The following is a 20,332-nucleotide window of genomic DNA, read 5'->3' as shown; positions in this document are numbered from 1 at the left end:
AAAAAGCATGTGTATAAAATATTAGATTATATATTATTGTTATATAATTAAATACCGTATTTACCGGACTATAAGCCGCTACTTTTTTCCCACGCTTTGAACCCTGCGGCTTACACAACGATGCGGCTAATCTATAGATTTTTCTTCGCTAACGGCCATCAGGGGGCGCAGGAAGTGCAAAAACGAGACAGACGCAAGAGGTCAATGCAAAGAAGAAGACGCTAGTTTTTGGCACACTCAACGCAAAACGCAGCACAACACGCACGAACGCAAAATATTTTTCACACAAGGTGTGTGAGTGAGATGTTCTGAGGCTCTTCAACTCTGACACTGAAGAAGACGACTTCAGTGGTTTCAGTGCACAGGAGGAGGATGAATAAAAACATTAATGACTTTTCTGTTTTGTTCGATCAGCCGTTTTACTGCCGTGTTACAGGCACCGTTTGGAAACAATTAAGGTCTGTAAATAAACATTTACAAAATCTTTCTGTGTAAATATCTCATTTCACAACATATATATCTGCGTCTTATAGTCTGGTGTGGCTAATATATGTAAAAATATATATTTTTTTTAAATTTAGTGGGTGCAGCTTATATTCCGATGCGCTCTATAGTCCGGTAAATACGGTAGTTAGATGATATGACATTATAATATATGGTCAATGTGATAAATTAGCAAAAATTTGTAAAGCTTTAAAGCCTCTGGTGTGACTTTTCGTTTAGACAAAGATTTCAACTAGAATTCTCACATTTTCCTTCCTCTTTGTTTTCTCTTAACTGTGAAAATTACAAAAACTGTTGTATGTGTAATATGACACACCTGCCAGGCCCACACGGTGTACACTGCGTGGCTGTGTATTTCTTGCACATTGTGTGCACAAAGGAAGACACCCTGCCATCGAGCTGCTCCTCCAACAGTAACATGCCAAGCACGTCCTTTTCTATTCTTTGCATATGGCACCTTCAGTGGAATCCTTTTTTTTGTGTGGTTTGATTGAATGATTATGGTCAGGAAGGTCTCCCTCACAATGAAAGTTCAAACTACCAGCTGACCTGTGTAAATTACATTTAGCGTGAGGCTGCTGCAAATTAGGCTCCCTATTCTCCTTGTGATGTCAACAGAATGGAGGTTGCCAAGAAGTGCAGAGCCTTGGAAATGTGTCCTACCAAGGCTGAAGCAGTCCATTATCTTGGTCATGGCACAAACAGAGAGGAACGGAGAGCACGCATCCTGCTAAATAAGTTTATGATCATGCACAGGGGCAGTAATTTAGCACGCTTACTAGTACCTCATAATGGTTAGAAAACTAAAAACTGTGGTCTGTCCTAAAATGGTGATCGCTGCGCACACATTTTTGGTGATAAGCTGAGATTTGGTGAAATAAATAGCTGTATTGTATAACTGCACTAGATAACATGGTAATAATATTACGTTAGTATAAATCAGTCAAGAAGCTTGTTATTTCTATTCCCTGCAACTGATCATTTTAGAATTACTCTGTGTTAATTTATCTAAACATATTATTCCAATTTGTTCACTGAAACTTGTGTTTTTCTGGAGGCAAAAAGTAATTAGAAACAGGTGTAATTAATAGAAAGCAGCGTCCAAAGCCAAGGATTTAACTACTTGAGAAAGAGACAATAAAAAGACAATTCAGATCAAAGTGTAGCAAATCTTTGAAACAGACAAAGAATAACCTCAGCAGTTTACAGCATTAACACAACTCAGTAGTGAAGTAGTTCAGAACATTTTTAGCTTGGAACAAAACATGCCTGAAAAAAAAAGTCCCACACTTAACTCTAAACTAGAAGAAACAGCTCATTCATTGAGGCGATGAACCCTTGTTCTTGGATTATCTGCGATGGATGTATAATTAGTCCTTGGAGTATTCAGCAAATTCACAGGGACAAGGACTGATTCCCTGCCTTGAATTTGAGAATACTGTAACTAGCAAAGATTATCATTATCGTTAAAATTCCTTTGAAGCTGCAGAATGCTTAAAATAGCTGATGACAAAATGAGTTGTTTTCACTACTACGTTTAGACCAGTATTCCTGGAATACAACACATCGACACTTTTGCTCCTATATAAAGTTTGATGGATAGCCAGAAGTAAGATCTACGAATGGGCAGCTAATGACAGCATGCTCAGACTCACTGTAGACCTGTAGATGTCCTTTGAAAGCCGTACCGCCCCTTGGATTCTCGGCTTTGCATTCATAAGTTCCCGAGTCCTCCAGCTGAATGTTGGGAATTTCAAGCACAGCCTGGGACTTCCGAAGTCTCGCTTTTTTGGGGATGTTGCCATTTATCTTCCTCCATGTGATTGTTGGCACTGGGCTAGGAGGAGAGAAGAGTGGGATTATAGACTCAACAGTATAGTTCAAAAGATGACGAAGTACCTACACACAGTATAGGGAGTGAGCTGCAACGATGGAATTCACTATTGATATTATAAAATGTCTGTATTTTGTATTACCATTTAGGAAAATACATGTATGCATATAAATACTCAAAGATGAATCTGTCATCTGACGATGGCCTTGTGATAATAATTCAAATGACATTTTCATGTAACATCACCTTGATATGATAACCTTGAGTCTCCCTAGTTTGCCTCTGTGAAAGAACATTTAAAAAAGCAATTTAAAACGTCGACAATTTTGATGCTGTCTTATGTTGTATGTGTGAACAGTGAAAAGGTTAAACACGTCTAATGCTCCATCACTCTATCAATTAAGCAAATTGCCTACATTTTAGACAGTCAGTCTGATAGAAGAAGTAATATGAAGACATAAATGTGAGCTTTTCGAAATTGTTGTGGGCCTTTTCACATTTCTTTGACTACACGAATAATAAAAAATAATCACCAGATTATTTGATAATGAAAATGAATGTTAAATGAAGCCCAATAATGACAGATTTTAGAATAACTTCAAGCTGCAACAAACATCTGCAATGACTCCCAGCAGCCCTTCATTTGCAGTACTGACACATCATAATGAGTATTTAATGTTGGTTTTACTCTGTGTGTGAATCAATGACCTTTTGACCGCTTGTGATATATTTACTGTACTAAATGACCCACACATTAGACCCTGCGTTTCAGAGGGACACGCACAATATTCAAATCAGGTTATTACAAGAGCTAGAGAGGGGGTTTTATGATTAGTGTTCAGGCAATGTCATCTATCCCTGTTTATTCGTGGATTGCTCTATAGATCGTTATGATAGATGACTTGACCGTGCAGAGAGAGAATGTCTTACTATGTGCTCAGTATCAGTAGTATTCTTGTATGACAACTAGATTTGACAGGTGTCTGAAAGATGGAAATGTGACACCATACAAACCTCCTGTGAACCCATCAATCATTTAGCCAAGATGGAAATGTTACATCCCTGAGCTTTTTTGATCTGCTCTAAATTCACAAGGACACTGAAGTGCTCTTGGCTGCAATGCCCTCAAATTAGGATTCAAAGCATGTTTTGTATTAAACAAAGCATTTTTTTTCATTTTGGACAGGAGTTTTGTGTCACGTGCTTTTTGTAGGCTATTGTCTTAAACATTTTCATTTACTCTGTATTTCTGTATAGCCAAATTATTTCCTCACATCAGTGAAAGTGTAATGCAACCTACTGAATAGTGGTCAGTAGTTTCAAATGGACTTCATTTATTGGGGTACATTTTGGTCACTAAAAATGACTGAATGCATAAAAATGTGGATACAACATATATAATGACGTATGCTGACACATTCATTAATATTTAGGTAGAGTGCATTCAGTCAGTCCTTTACAAAGTAGAATTTATCAATCTATAATTTATCTATTTCAAACAACATAATCTTGAGTCACTATCATCACTACTATCACCCCATCTGCAGTACAGACAGCTTAGTGCTTACAGGGTATGGTGAATCAACTACAAATATCTCCCCATACTATCTGATTGCTCGGGGCAAAATCTGGGCCTGGGGTAAAATCAAATATCTGCAGTCTTAATGTGGACCCATTTGTTATCACTTGAGTTTCTCATTTTAATGCCGCCGTGGGGTGTAAAAACAACGTAAACCAACGGTAACAACGGGCACAGACATCCGTACTCATGAATATGGCATGTAGTTGCTGTGAAGCCCTTCCTTATGTTATTGATGGGGAATTTTGCAAGAGACCTTTGCCAAAGAGCAAAACAAATCTATAGAGACCTTGAGGGCTTGGAACATGAGGGTGAATCTTCCTGAGCCCGTGGCAGGATTTCTCTTTGGAGGTTGAATAATGAGCACCAGGCCTGTATAGTGTTCACAGGATTCGGGATGGGCAGGAGGGAATAAGCTCACTTAGTTTAGAAACGAGAATCTCTGCCTGTCAGTATCTTCTTTATGAAACTGCTGACATTAACTCCTGAACTCTGCAGCTCTGGTCATGTCCATTTTATCAAAGTGTACAAACTGAGTATTTCCTACCATAACATTGTACCAGGATTTATGTAAGGTGCTACAGTTTTCAATTTAAGAGTTGTGCCCATAGGCGAGCTCTGTAGATTACATTTTAATTATGATTTCACACAATTGCCTCACCTGGACTTGTTCATAACAAAAGGTTGAGAATTAAATCTAATACCAAAATATAGTGGAATTGGTTTGCTTCAGATCATTAAGATCTAGATATTATCCCATCATTTGGTTCATTTATTCAGCTCTAAATTTCTCAGTCCCTCTAGAAAATTCCACACTATTTTTAGGGAGAATCCACCTGAAACACAAAGCCACATTTTACCTGTGTGATCTGAACAAAAGCAACAGTCTTTCAAAAACATTAACCGCAGCACCAAGAGTATAAAATACATTGCCACTAAGAGGCACTTTATGTTGCTGCTGACTGTGTGGTCCTTGTGGTCTTGTATAGCTCAATGAGGAAAGTAACTACAAGTGCTTCAAGAGTTTGATTCGCTCTGGGGTCACTGAAACTAAAAGTATATCTTCTACTCTACGGCAATTTGGGTGAAAGCATCCAGCACATGCCACATATTATATTTTAAGTGGAAATGAGTGGGAGAATGTGTATCCCACCAAATGAACAAGGCTTTTTGAACCACAATGAACTTCACACTCCAATATCCCTTGAAATTAATGCAGCAAATGGCACTGCACTCTCCAGAGTTTCTTGTAAAGCAGACTGTGAGGCCAGTGTTTTCAATTAAATTTGTGTTGTTCACAAGTCTATAGTTGGTGTCTCATCATTTATAGATGGCTACGTTCACACATGGTAACTATCCTGATAATGCTTTATTTAAAAATCACTTGCCGATCACTACTTCGAGCCAACTGACAACAAAGCTGCAGCATCAGCATGTATCTGTAATTTGGCTTTTGTTTTTTTGCAACAGATTTCCATCTAGAAAACAGTGAAAGCAAGATGGAAGCCAGACAAACCAGCAAACCAAGGGTTAAGATGCTAACAATCACAAGCGCAATCATTTGTTTTAAACTATATTTGGTTTGAAACTCCAACTGCTTAAAGAATGAGCTATTTTTTCTGATAAAGTAAGGTTGGTCTATGTCTACTGACAGCTGTCATGTAATCCAGGAAAATGCCTTGTGAGCCTTGTCAGGCTGTGTCTCATTTGTTTGAATACATGGTCTGTTCACACATAAGATGTGATAAGCCTGTTAGAACAGTGCTAATGATGCCACTTTCTAGTAAAATGTTTTACTTGGTTTTATTAATTGTTTTATGTATACGTAGTAACGTGAAAGACCAGAAGCACAGTGAAGATTATCATTCCACAGAGGATCCATTTTCACAAACAAACCAGTTACAAAATCAGAATTAATAAGTCTTGAAGACATTATTAAAATCATAAAGTGACAAAAATGAAAAACTCTTATAGGTGAGAGGCCTGTTTTTATTGAACTCCTTCTCATTCTCATCGCCTCATTGTTCTCTTTGCCCTTGACTGTGGCCTACACAGTACTGTCAGTGGTAAATATCACAACAGACAATCACCTTAAGGAGCTTTGGCATTCACATACAAAGAACTTTCCTGTCCTATCTTAGCTGGTGGTGGGATCATAAATATTGATCATCAGGAGAACAAAACCCATTTTAACTTCATTTTCAGTGCTATATAAAGACTGGCATTTCTTAATAGGGTTCATTGATAAATCATTCATCACTGCCTAAAAGGGTAAGTCATTGGGATCACTGTCTGACTGAAAGCCATCATGCACAAATTACTTTACTGAGGGAAGCACAGGGAGGTGACTCAAGCTGTTTGGCTGTTCTACAAGCATTCGAAAAGTCCAGTTTAGCTTGAAAGGAAAAACTGAGGGCTGTGAGGTTATAATGCAGTGTCTATATGTTTAGGAAATGACTTACCATAATGTGGATAATTAATTGGAATTAAGGTAAACAATTATGAGGTCCTTAGTCTTCTGTAGATTAGTCACTGTTTGCACTTAAGATAGGAGACAGTAATGAATAATTCATGCTGAATAATTATAAACAAAATGGAGTAGGGATGATAAAAGATTGTGTACAATGACAATTATTTAGTGTAATGTGTAATACCACTTCAACCTTGCTTTGGAGAAGAATGAATGTTGAATGTTAAAATGTTTTTGGTCTAGCCTGCCCAACAATTATTTTGAATCACCATTTCAAAAAATATTTTGATTTAAAAAGGCAGTAGTTTTGTAAACCATGAAGCCAATTGATGCTAACTTTAGTAACTGTGGTAAGTGGTTTAGATTTTAGTCTCTGCGGACAAAAGCGTGTTTTCCCTCCTGGCAGACAACTATTACCAATTTCATTTTTTTCATAGACATAACCTTGGCTTTCTCCATTCATAACAGACCCTGAAAGCACCCAGGAAACACAGATACATTAGGGCTCTCAATTATGAGAACACATGGGTCCCTAGGGCTGAATTCCCTATTCAGTCTTCCCCCCATGCACTAACATGCCATCTAACAAGCGAGCTACGATGCTGCACTTCTCTACACTCACTTAACATCCTGCCTGAAGACAAGATGTGCCTGGTTCCCATTCAGGTAATGGAATAATGTAATTTAAAGAAGAGCGAAAAACACAAGTATTATCTGAAGGATCTCTGAGCAACACGGCAGTGATAGGCTGCAGTTTATTGTTGCAGGTGATTAATATGGTACCGCTGTAATGAACAACTATGTATATTTGTGCAATATGTCCATGTTTACTTACTTCCCAAGAGCAAAGCACTCCAGCCTGACAGTGACTCCCTTGGCAGCCAGAACAGATGTAGGGAAATGCACCTCGATTTTGGGCTCATATTCACCCATGACACCTGGAAAAGGTTAGGAAAGAGGAATTGCAGACATTAGAACCAGGAAGTGACTGCTACTTATATCCCCTTTTCCAATCATCCTCATCTTTCCTTGTAGCGTGCAGACAGGGAGAAGAGATTTAAAGATAACAGGGAAGCTCACTGCCCTGGTAGCTCTTTTATAGGCATGTAAGCAACAACTAAAGAAAAAAAAAGATGCAGCAAATCTAAATTACCAGAGGTTTCCTGATGTATAGTCCTCTCGAAATACACATGATTCATTGAATCACATAGTGCACAGGTGTAGGACTGTACATTATGCACACCATCTGGCATATTTTTCAACTATCCACCTTATGCACTGTTTATTAATAGGATGAGTGATACTGGTTTACATCAAATACAGAGCAACTGAATAATTATTTTCCATCTTTACAAAAAAACAGAGTAGCATATTGGAATATACGCAAGATTAGCCAAGTTTAAGTTTACATATATTTCATATAGTCAATGTCAGTTGGATAATGCAGTCATGTGTGCCATATTCTGTATAAGTGACATATTTCCATTAATGCACGACCACTGGCTGTATAAGAAATGGTAGAAAAGCTCCTTAGACACAACAACAAACCATTAAGATGATGTACTAACAAATGACAACAGGAAAAGGCAGTGTATTGTCCTGAGGAATTAGCAATCCACTCCACAATTCCCAAACACATTGTGAAGGACACAAATGATAACGTGTTATCAGTCTTGCAAAGTGCCACTGTGACTAACACCTCCGCTCTCAGTCATGGCCAGAGGACATGTTTTCTTTGTTTATTCATCTGTATGTTAAGGCAGCCATTTATATCCATTTGCCAGAACAATAAGTCATATGGTATTGAGCAAATTTGGAGCAACAGACGAAAACACCTTCATCTGGGATCTAATTACTATTATCAGTCTTATTAAATGGGAGTTTGTGGTATGAATATTACATGAGAATTTAAATGTTTAGACAAATGCTAGATGTGCCCACAATCCTTGCACATGAGCGCCACCGTGAACCGCAGCACTGTCCTGAATTCATCAACATAGCATATCAGACCATATGCAGTGCTGTGCCACATGCATGGTAATGTCCATGACCAGTAAGACAAATGACCGGCATGACATTTGAGAAACCATGATTACAACTCCTACGTGTACCTGACATTTTTTATGTGATGAAATGAATGCTGCAAAGGAGGAGTGGCGTTATTGAATTGTGGCCCACTATGTATGGAAAAGGAGTTTTATGATATTTGTTCCAAAGAACTTTTCAATTTCAATCTCATTCTCAACATTTATTGCTCCAAAGCAGCCCTTCACATATAATGAATTTGCTATATTTCATTGGCTCATGCCATAGTATATTTAATATCATATTCAGTCATGGTAGCTAGACTTGATAGAATCGAAAGAAATAATGTCTTGGTGTCTAGGCTTGGTGCGCTAAAACATTACCGACCCTCATTTGTGGTGTAACTTTATATTTTATGTTCCAGTTTCATTTATTAATCACTTGAAAATTACATTTTTCTGTTATGCTTTTGTTTTCTGCAAACCAGGTTTAAAGTATGATGCATGTCCTAAAACTCCAAGCTTAAAGCATTGAAAAAAGTATTTTATTAGCTCTGATCAATAGATAGGAATTTCAAGGTTCCACTCACAAGGCACTAAGGTAGGAGAGCTTGTGAAACTGATAAGAATAATGCATAACTTCAAACTACACAGCCAAATCTTGCTTCAAATATATATATAAAAAATATATATATTTATATTCATATATGACATTTACATTTTATTCGTTTAATAAAAAATCTGATTTCCTCATAAAATAATTGTAACCATTCCATAATGGCTCCTTCTTACCTTCTCCGTACACTTTAATTGGTCCAGTCAATTCCTGGACAGCTGCAGTGGTCTCCTTCATTGTAATTGGATTGTCATACCCCAACTGTTAGTATTCAATGAGGATGTTGCCTTAAGGAATTGATGCCCTATGCTATACTAAATTGGCAATGGAGAGATGTTTTATGCAAAGAACATTATTCACACTGGACAAAATCTTGTAGTATACTTGGCAGTCTGATAATGTGACTGAATTATTGATTTTGGATTAATTAGTTTTTGCACAAACATGTATTCTTGGGGTGACTGCAGTGATTTAACATACAGGCAGGGAAAAATCCATGTTTACACCAGCTGCATGTTCTCAAGAATATTTTTGAATTTATTTTATTTTTTCAACTTTAAAAAGGGACACTCCTGTGCTGTTCATCAGAACAGTGGATATTTTTATAGACTGTTTCCTTGACAGCAGAATGTGTACATTCAGGGTAAAGGACAATACGTTGTTTTCAAGAATACAACTAAAAACATGTTGGTGGGTAAAAAAAAAAAAAAAATCATGCTGACATCCAATATGGTTCTGGGCCTAGGGTCTTCAATAACAATTTGGAATGTTGAACAGAAAATATGCCCATATGGAGATGACATGTGCCTGCAAACATTATGGCTCAATGATATTACTGTCAGTGTGGAGAGAGAAAATGTCTTATGACAATAATAACACGAGCAGTACTGCAGTCCAGCTGGAAGCATTACCACTTATCTGTAGGTAAAAGCAGCGTTTAAAGCTCAACCTGTATCTTCTTTTAAATTTGAGGCATATTAACATACAAAAAGTACATTTTAGTTTTAGCAGGATAAATCACAGGTTACTGCTGTGACTGCTGAGCTACTGTCACAGTAAACAAAATGCTAATCCTGGATGTAGGATGTATAACCTCAGAGGCTTATGTTCCTTTAATTAAAAGAACAGCACTATAAATGATAGACAACGGTAAAAGAAAGAAAGACTGTGGTGAAAACTAGAAAATCACATCAAAGATTTCTTCACAACAATTTCATTTTGCTGCATTTCAAGGCTGCCGCTGTACACAATACAATCACGCACTTGCTTCTATTTACACCAAACAGATAAATCAAAGGGAGTGTGTTTCTCTATGTGCGTTTAAAATCGTGTATTAGTGCAGAGTTCAGTGCTTAGCCCAGCTCTGCTAAAGGTGGATTGCGAATCGACGATCAATGGCTTCCAGCAGGGTATAATGGAGCCCAGATGCTTGTTTTGATTAAGAGAGTCATGGTTGAAGCTGACAGTGGTGAGCCGCACACACACATCCAGCTTGAACTGTCTACTGTGTAATAATCACTCACTTTTTACTGGGGCACAGATTGTGGTATCTGATTGGTCAGATTCCAATGACGGAGGGGTGCGCACAGCACTGGAACATTTGCGTGTCTGCTGAGAGGTGTGCCAGTACAATTTTCGGCATTTTAGATCCAAATTCTCAAGGCAGAAGGCTGACAAACATCGTGAGACTGGCAGAGCAAAAAGTGCCAGGACGTTCTTTGGCATTATGGACCTACAGCTGTAGAGATTTGATTTTGCCATGTTGTGTTTCAGGTGAGTGCGCCGTCCTTCAGCTCACGTATCATAACCACATCTCACAATACGGATGCAGCAAAATACCTTCCTCTTGCATCACTCACAGTGCAAAAATTAACAAGAAAACATCTTTGTTTCTATATCCAACCACAGATCAGCTGATAACAGACTGACCACATGCCCTTCTCAATGTGTTTAGCATCTCGGTTAATGAGAGACACAAACCAATTTAGCACGGTTATGTGCTAAGTATTATACATGCCTCTGAGGGCCATTTCATACAAGGTTATGCAAATACAGAGTAGGAATCTTGCTGGAGGGGGTGTAATTCTTAAGAGGTAAATTCATGTTGCAACATTTGGAACAAACCTGGTTCCGAGGCACAGAGGCCCTTTCACAGCTTCACTGGGGATGTAATCTCAGTGGCTCTTTGAAACCTTGACAATGACAGGCACCTGTGTGAAGTGATGGACGTTTCTCTGTGTAGTCAGATGTAAAATGCCTGTAGGTGATATCCACACCTGAATCCAACAAACAGCTCAACAGCACAGCTCCTGAGAGGCTAGTATAAAAGAGCGAAATCCCATCCACAGCAAGGGCCATTGATTCAGTTAATTTTATGCTGGAAAATGATTTCCCTGATGGCCAGTTTCACCAAGGCACATTGTGAGTGAAGAAGGCTCCCCACACTAATGTTAAAGCATTGCTCACTATCTATTTATGGTGTGTATGGAATTCATAATGCTCTCTGCTAACATGAGGCTCAGTGGAAAGTAGAAGACCGCCCAACTTTTATTAACCTTAATCTGATCTGAAAATATTTCTCCAAATGCATTGTAATATAATAAAATGCACCAGCAGAATATAAAATATGCTTTTAGATTTCCATCTGAGCTAAACAAGTTTAGAGGGAGGGAGCACTGTAATAGATCTAAGAAAAATTAAAAAAAAAAAAGGGAAGAGGAAAAGAAAACACTGTCAAATGAGCAGAAAGGGGACTTTGAGATTTTCTGTGTGGTTTATCCAATGAGAACCATTAGATTTGTCTGCCTGGGGCATTCATACAAATCAGGCCCTTCATGTGCGAGAGGTGCTATAAATCTGAGTGCCTCACCATCAGTTTTCAGTGTTAGAGGTGTCGGAGGGCTCAGAACCCGTGCGTTCGTCACCGTGTTCTTCACCAGACAGATGTAACTCCCTACGTCAGAGGGCTGCACCTTGGAGATGTACAGGTTTCCTGTGTCCTGGGAGATGAAGCGACGACTGTCCTCAGCAACAAATGAGGGGAACTCATTAAACACCCAGCTGTAGATGATCTCTATAAAACAAGTGGAGAACATGCAGATTATATATATATATATTTTTTTTTGGGATTATATTTGTAATAAATCCTCTGTGCAGCCTGTCAAAACCCTATGCATTAAACATTCAGCATACATTTCCAGTGATCCTGAGACAACTCAGTTTATATAAAAAAAACTTTCATTTTCAGAATATTGTATGAAGTATTCAGTTGGCTTAGATGTTGATTAATGGCATCGCAATCAATTAATGTAGCACTAAAAGGTCCCTCTGGTCTCACTGCATGAAAGAGACTTAACTGTAAAAAAAAAAAAAAAGGTGCTTTTGATCTGATCTGACATATAGACTACTGCTATGCTCTGAAATAGAGGTAAGGCTTGTCACATACTACCGTTAGAGAATGATGTATATACAGTTTCAACCCTTGTAAAACAATACACACTGAGAAAATGAATAACCACTGATAATTTAGCCCAAAACTGATAATGTTGTTGTTCACTGCTCAACAGTTATGACACAATAATAATTCAAAGTAATAAGTGTGGGATTAGTGCAGCAACAAAGGATCAGCTTGCTCATCAGCATAAAATAACTGTTGTCTATACAAAGTCTAGAAAAAATAATACTGTGGACAATATATAACAACAATTAAACAGGGCCACAATGGGTCTATTATTTTCAGCAAAGTTATTTTAATTTATTTGTGAAGTCATCATCAAGGTGAAACTGGTAACTAGTGAAACCGGTCCAGGGTGGATTGATTCCAGTGAGCTTGGTTGTGTGTGTGTCAAGGGTCATTACACAACAGACAAAGTCTTCTCTGAACTAGTGTGTAATTTAGCTAATATAGCCAATACAATAATGCTATTTGGACAATGAATCTTGAACAGTGTGTGACAGTGAAGGATTTAAAGAGATCCTTGGCAGGACTTGGCAGCACTGATGTGCTTGTAGTTAGTAGTCAAAATTGAAATGAAATTAAATTGTCCAAAAAGACAGATTACACAATGGCTTGGAACAAAATATGTTTGTACGCTGAGACGAAATTAAAAAAAAAAGGCATAAAGAAATAAACAGGAATAAGTGGGTAATAAACTGGATGGATGGATGGTTGGATGCAAAACGACTATGATAAACATAAAGCAGACTTTGACAGGATGCTGTTTGCTTTGAGTTCTAAACATCAACATACATCATATTTTAAAAAAAGATGGCTGTCAAAGTGAGGGACAAATGAATCTACCCAATGCTGCCTAAGAATATTTCACAACCTTTTTTTCGGCATCTGTCTAATAATCTGCCTGTTCTAGAGAAACGAAGAGGGAAATAATTCTTCAGACTATCAGTGTCTTCTTAGTAAATAATGACTAATTGCTTTTTTCAAAGGTACTCAGATCTGACAGACGTCAAACCCTCGATGTGAGCTCAAAGTCAGCGGCTGCGATAAGTCTGAAAACTGAATCAATACAAGACACTTCTCAAATATTGAATGTCAACATATTCACTTGCAAAGTCAGCATCATTTGCTACTTAGAGGAGTACCTGATAACGACAGGGAGGCAGGGATGGAGGGACAGGACTGGGGCACACAGTTGAAATGTGAGCGACAGCACAAACTGTTCTCTAAAATAGAGAATGATAACTTAATGCTCAACACAATTCATTTGCTACAAATAATTAGCATTATTAGAGACCAGAGTTCCACCAAGTTGTATTTACTGGACGTCACACTTTAGCTTTATAAAAAAAGTAAAATACTATTTGCCAAAGACACATAAAAACTGATCACAAGAGCTTGAAGCCATGAAATGGAAAATAATAAACTTTTCACATCTCAGTGATTCCAAATTATTTTCACTGAGACCTATCTAATTTAAGTGGCATTTTAATGTCTTTGAATCCTCCCATAACCAATTTAACCCAAACATTGTTTAGTACTCCCTTTACAATATGAATTTCAATTGTGACACGCTCTGACTCACCAAAGCATTCATCACACCAGCAAATTTTATGGCTCTGGCATTTGTTTAAATGATTTTAGTTGTTGGAGATCATTTTTCATTTCATGTCAGCAATGTTGAAGAAATATATTATGATTTTACCTGTATATGTGCATTTGAGCATAATCAGTAAACAAAAACAGGCATCAAAATAAAGGCTGAGGCTGGCCTGCCATTTACCAGTATTTAAAGAGTAAATATTCTAATATTGTAATAATCTACATGTGACAAAACAGGCTTAAGCAACGTTAACTTCCTGTGTGTAGTGTGATTATAATAAGACCACTGTTTTTTTTATATGTATAGCCAAAACATAACACTGAAGCCATTAAAGCTTTCAGGCACATTTTTACAGATTCAGCTGAGGGACTGTATATGCTTGTAAAATATAGATAACATTATTCTGAAAACAATATTAACCAAGGTTGCCTCATCAAGTACTATGGATCTCACCGTGGTTGAACTTCAGATACATTTTTGCCAAAGAAATACAGTAAAAAGGAAAAGGAAACCTTCCAAACCCTTTGATAGCAATTTCATTAAAAGTTGCCATGTTATTACATGACAGCAATATTGAACTCACTTCAGTTACTCTGGATTTTAAATGGCCTAAGTCTGTCTTTGTAGATCTGATCTTGTATGTCTCCTCTTATTTGTTTATCAACTTTGCCTAATAAAAGCTGATTTCACAAGCACTGTCACAATTAATTTAGCGACCTCATTCAGATAGTGAAAGCAAGATTGCAAAGTTCAAAGTATTAAAGTGTGGTGAAACACAGTGTTTCACCACACTCAACTTCTGATTTTGAGGTTATTTGATATCTGATATAAAATCTCACTGTTCTAAATTGCACTTTTAACGGTTGAGTGATTATTTATATAACATTTTCTGCATTGATCCAGTCGGTCAACCGAATACAAGTAATGTAACATGTGGGTCTTATAATATGTCATCATGACTGAAATCTGGGTTTACTGTGCAGCTTACACAGCAGCAGCAAAATTGTAGCGAACCTTAAATGACAGAAAATCACTATTTCCATTATACTGATCTTTCAACATAACATCGTCTCCAGTATTTGGTTCTAATTTTATGTCAATCATACGTTAAACCATTCAAGAGAAAACCTTGGTTGAGATGAAAAAATAAAAACGTGTGGTGGTTTTCTGTAAATGCAGTGTGAAGAACAACATATACCTTCGGCAAAGTCAGCACCTGTGCTGTGACCGATCAGCTCCACTACACTTTCATGTGTCAGTCATTAATACTCATTAATCGTCTCCTTTTTTATCAGCTATTCTGTCACCGACTTTCCGGTTGCTATCATGTCATTCAAAATGGCATCCACAAATGGAAGCGGGTGCTGAAGAGCACTTGGCAAACATTCCCACGGGTGCAGTGCAGCGGTACAACTGAGCTGATGCAAACAGAAAGCCTGGATGATTCATGGTTCACATAAGAACTTACATTAGAGTACAACTGCAGAGAGGGATATTCAAGATATGCCATTAAGGCGGACTGCCTATGGTCTGCCTATGCGAAATAATTGGCTGTGTAACATTTCTCTTCATTTCTAATGATCCAGCAAATTTGATCTCTGAGAATCTGTGCTCCGGCTCTGTTGTCGCCATAACTTATCGCACTCATCATTTGAACAGCATGGATGGATGGATAGGAGAACGGACGACAAAAACTAACCATCAAAATACAATACAATAAATAAATGATGAGAACAATCAGTCACCTTGGCACAGTAATAACAATATTACTTGTTGTCAGAGCAATCGTGATGAATAGTGATGAGTTTATTGACATTCCCAAAGGCAATGAAGTGAGGATTTTTTTCTTCTTCTGGCTGAGACAGAAGGTCTAAACTGTTACCTGGTGAATGAGGAGGAGGGGTACACATGAGTACCACCCCTTGGCCTTCACGCACAGATACGCCACCTCTGGTCTTCCCACTAAAGGGCCGGAGATCTGGAACAGGATGCAAAAACAACGTTACTCAGCAATATAATAACATAGTTACAGTATATGGACTCATTTTTGAAGGGATGAGAAAACTGAATTTATGCCTGCAGCCACACTTCAATCCCTTTATGTGATTTAGGGATTTTAAAAAACACGTAAACATACATCAATGGACTTGAATTTTGAGCTGGTGGCACAAGGTTAAAACTTTCATCTGTAGTTTCGATTCCTGATGGTGACACCTTGGGTTTAGTCATATGTCCACATACAATTGATTGTATTTGTGTGTGCACAGTGTTGTGATTAACCTTAACAATGGTAAATCAATGGATGATCTTCAGCAACTGAAGACACTTGATTACTGTTTGGCAAAGATTATCATCGTGCCAACATAAAATGTGGTTTACAAGAACAAGAAGACAAGGAAACCCATGAAGCTGTTAAAAATCATCACGTAGACACATCAAAAGTCCTTATCCTTTGAACTGGTGTCGTGGAGTAACGTTGACAAGACAATTATTCCTGACTGAATTAAAATGAACTGTTTTCTCAAGTACATTTGTAGAGCTGTCATGCTGTTTAGAAGAATTCATTCTGATCATTGAATCTACACTCTAGAATTTGAATAGATTTATTGTTAGATTAAATCATCCAAAATATGTTAGCTTTTGCTGTCCTTTGCTGACATTATAATGAATATACTATAAGTGGCAGTTCTTGTTTTCACCTGGTTGTTTTTCTGTGCAAGCAGAACAAAGCAGTTTTAATCTAAATTCCCCAAACTGCAGCCTTCTTGAACTTAAGATTGGCTGCTTAATTTCTAGTTGAAGTATTGCCAACATGTAGAAATCAAGTGACAGGCTGGTGACCCAGGGCGGGTCTCTGTGTCTCCACCACTTTCATTTCATCACTTTGAGGGGCAGTGTTTACCATTACCCTGGAAATGTTGGATAATTATGCCTCCGAGTGACTTGTGAAACCTGCATTTCTTCTCAATATCTGGCAGATATAATAATGATCACAGTGTATGGCCTTCATCTTAAAATGTAGCACAAAGTCAATTTCCTGTCAAAGTGTATATATTTGCCATCAGTGTGGTCTCTTTTTCTCCTCATTTTAGGAGTGAGTTGCATTTTATTTTAATGTACTAGTCACATAACTTTTTGGAAACCGTTTAGTTCAAGAGAAAAAAGAAGATACAAAACAAAAGGTTCATCTGAAGCATTTCGAAGACTATGGTATGTAGAAATAGCTCAACTATGTCAACAAAGAATAGCAGAGGAGTAAATATTTAATGTGGTATGCTACACTTTTTCAGATGAATCAGCGAAGAGAGTAGCCTGTCATACAAACTGGATTTGCAACCGTTCAATCCCCGCCACAAATCAATGCAGGCCACTTCCTGTTCCTAAAACAAGGCATATCCAACACTGTATTTACAGTTTATCAGGACTAGACAGTGTGAAACCAGAGTACACAAAGCTAAAATGTCTGCAGTGCAGATGACTATAGAAACCTTCTCTTAGCTTTCAATTTGGAATTAATTCTGAGTGATTGAACCTTCTACTTTGTCAGTTCATTGTAAGGTGCCTCCATTCAAGCTGGGGGCTGCTGGCTTGTCCATTGTAATGTCTTCCTATACTGTACCCTGTATTTTTTTGTAAATATAGTTGTCTTGTACTGATAACTTAGCAAACTAGATCTCATCATCTTGGCCTATTTGTTACGTGTGCCTAGTGTTGATTTATTTGTGCTAACAACCTGCCACCAGAGTAAAGGGATGGAGAGCCACTGATTGTAACAGTGCTCACTGCACATTCTCCAGAAGCTGTCACCATCCTGTCTTTTTTTGTCAGTGTATCTTCCTTCTAACTGTTTTTCTCTCTAATTCAAAGGTACATCATTAGGGAGTGCGAATCAGTTTTCACTGCTGCAGCATTAACAAGTAAACAGATAATAGGTGGGCTAAAAAGAAATGAATGAGTGAGGACATCAGTAAATAAAGAGAGTTACCTACTGTCTACTGACCATGAGTTTTTACATCCAACTGCTAAAGTATAGTGTTTACTGACCTACAACACAGCTGGTGCACTTGTATGTACTTGTTCTGGCAGCAACCCAATGTGAATTTAATGTGTTTCTGTACAGTAGCCAATTCTGCACCATTCATTAATTCAGCCAGGCTACATATTGTAGAAACATGAGTTTCCTTAGACAGCTTGCTTTATTTAATAAATATTGAATGTCATTTCCTTTATGTATTTCTATTCTGCTACTGTTATATCAACCTACTGTAGAGTAATTCTAGTTTAAGAGATCCATTACACTTGTTGAAAATACCCAGTAATGGCAGAGGTCTTTCCTCCCTGATTCCTTTTGGGAAACATCTCTAGGCATTATACATTTTACATTTCAGGTAGCAGCAATATCGGTTGTTTGGAATAAATAAGGCATGGTTAGCAGTAATAGCCACAGTAAGTGAGAAAGAAAAAAAGAGAGCCACCTAGAAAAACCTACAGTGCTGTTTGACGGTCAAGTGTGAGGTGCAATCAAGAAGCACCACAGCAATGGTCACAGTAACATGTGAATATAAAATACACACCAGGATGGAACCATGAGATGTGGTTCAAATGAAACTCTTATCGACCTATTATTTCCCTTTGCAAACTACATTTATGTAAGTGAATCAATATTAATGACTTTTTAATAATATAAACAGGCCAGCCGTTAAAGTATCCTCAAAAATTACAAGTCAACTTATGTCCATATAAATGTTTAAATCCAGAAGTGCAGTGATGAAATTTGCAGCAAGCACGATAGCAGGTGCTCAATGCAAATTAGTTATTTCAAGATCAGTATGAATTCAGTCAATGGGCATTAACTACAGATCATTTCAGATTTGTAGAACATTTCAGAGTGGGATGTGTGTGTTGGTCTTCAATGCTCAAGTCAAAGCATCCCGTTAATTTCATTACTACTGTACTGCTCAGAGTGGCTCAATACCTGAGCCTCAGCCAGACTCACGTCTGCAGACGTGAGTCTGGAACTCTTTGGGGAGAAAGATCAGAGGCCTCCTTTCTGCCTGCTGCCTTCAAAGTCACGGCTGAAAAACAGCCCAAGTGTGAGTTCAGCAGCTCAGAATTTCAAAACAAAGAGAGAAAAAAAAACATCCTACTGAAACGTCTTTGGAGTAGGGTACGTAAGCAGTGGGCAGAATATAGAGAGCCTTACTGAACCATTCCTCCATGCATGAAACGGGACTGTGTTCAGTTCTCCAGCTTGACCTAAAAGCCCTTTGGACTAGAGGCTATAGTAGAGTGCTGCACAGGCACGTAATTTTGAGGTTTACTTGACCCTGCAAAATTTATTTAGGCCAACCTGTCCCAAATTAATTTAACCCATCCCAGTCCAAACAGTTGACATGTTTCTGTTTGTTTGTGTGTTTTAGCAGATCTTGGCTTAAGGCTAAATTTTTAACATCAAAGCAGAGAATTCTTTCTTATGCCTTCACACATTAACTATGATAATATCAGCGGCTACCAAGATTAAGTAAAAAGATCATAAACACAGGGATGAAATTCTAAAACCTCTCAACTAATCCACTAAAGTAAAAACACACTTTTCATAAAACCGAACCAGCCAACAACTGTTTAGCACATCACGAGTGACTACCTCCTAAACTCTTCTGTCTAACTATTGTTTTCATCTGGTGCCTAAAAGTATGATACCAGACTTCTTAAGCATTTTAGGCCAGAAATCTGATCTGAACCCTCAGATGGTAGCTATACAAAAATAGGCTGAGTCGCAGAGCTCTAGGATTCAGCGTGCTCTGCTTGAAATTATAGCAGGTACACCAGTAATTAGGAAAATAATGTTCCCCATCTAAAGACAGAGTTACAAGGAGCCTGCTGACTGTGCGTGATGCCTCAATGTACACTGATTGTGTAACACAAGTCAAATAAGTTGGCCATTTTATTTTAAGTATTAACAATGTAGAAAGCATGTAATTACTTCTCTAAACTCAGTTTATGTGGAAAAGAATTGCTCATGTGTATCTGAACTAGTTAAAGCAGCCGACAACTGTGTCAGTGCATGAAAATGAGCAGTGCCAACATGAAAAGGGAAGAAAAAGTTGAGCTCCATGCTGAGTGATAAATACCCTCCATTTGTTATGCTGGAAGAGAGAGGGAAGGTTCTGCATCCAAATGTGTGCTGCAGGGTACCTCTCTTTGTTTCGGTGGCTAGCTTTTGAAGGGTCGCATTTTAAAGAAATAGT

At 37.9% G+C, this 20,332-nt stretch overlaps 1 protein-coding gene across 1 annotated transcript in view; it reads right to left on the bottom strand.

Annotated features, from left to right (window-relative positions):
• cntn5 (contactin 5) overlaps nucleotides 1-20,332 on the bottom strand; it is a 56,376-nt gene that overhangs the window by 27,516 nt on the left and 8,528 nt on the right. The window contains exons 4-7 of the mRNA XM_070829338.1: nucleotides 15,967-16,062; nucleotides 11,897-12,100; nucleotides 7,223-7,325; nucleotides 2,160-2,341 (exon numbers count right to left, since the gene is read on the bottom strand). Of these exons, the coding sequence (XP_070685439.1) occupies nucleotides 2,160-2,341; nucleotides 7,223-7,325; nucleotides 11,897-12,100; nucleotides 15,967-16,062 (585 nt within the window). The remainder of the gene's footprint in view (nucleotides 1-2,159; nucleotides 2,342-7,222; nucleotides 7,326-11,896; nucleotides 12,101-15,966; nucleotides 16,063-20,332) is intronic.

Source organism: Pempheris klunzingeri, chromosome 4 (assembly GCF_042242105.1).
Source record: "Pempheris klunzingeri isolate RE-2024b chromosome 4, fPemKlu1.hap1, whole genome shotgun sequence".
NCBI classification, from domain to species: Eukaryota; Metazoa; Chordata; class Actinopteri; order Acropomatiformes; family Pempheridae; genus Pempheris; species Pempheris klunzingeri.
This window is presented reverse-complemented; position numbering and strand designations above follow the sequence as displayed.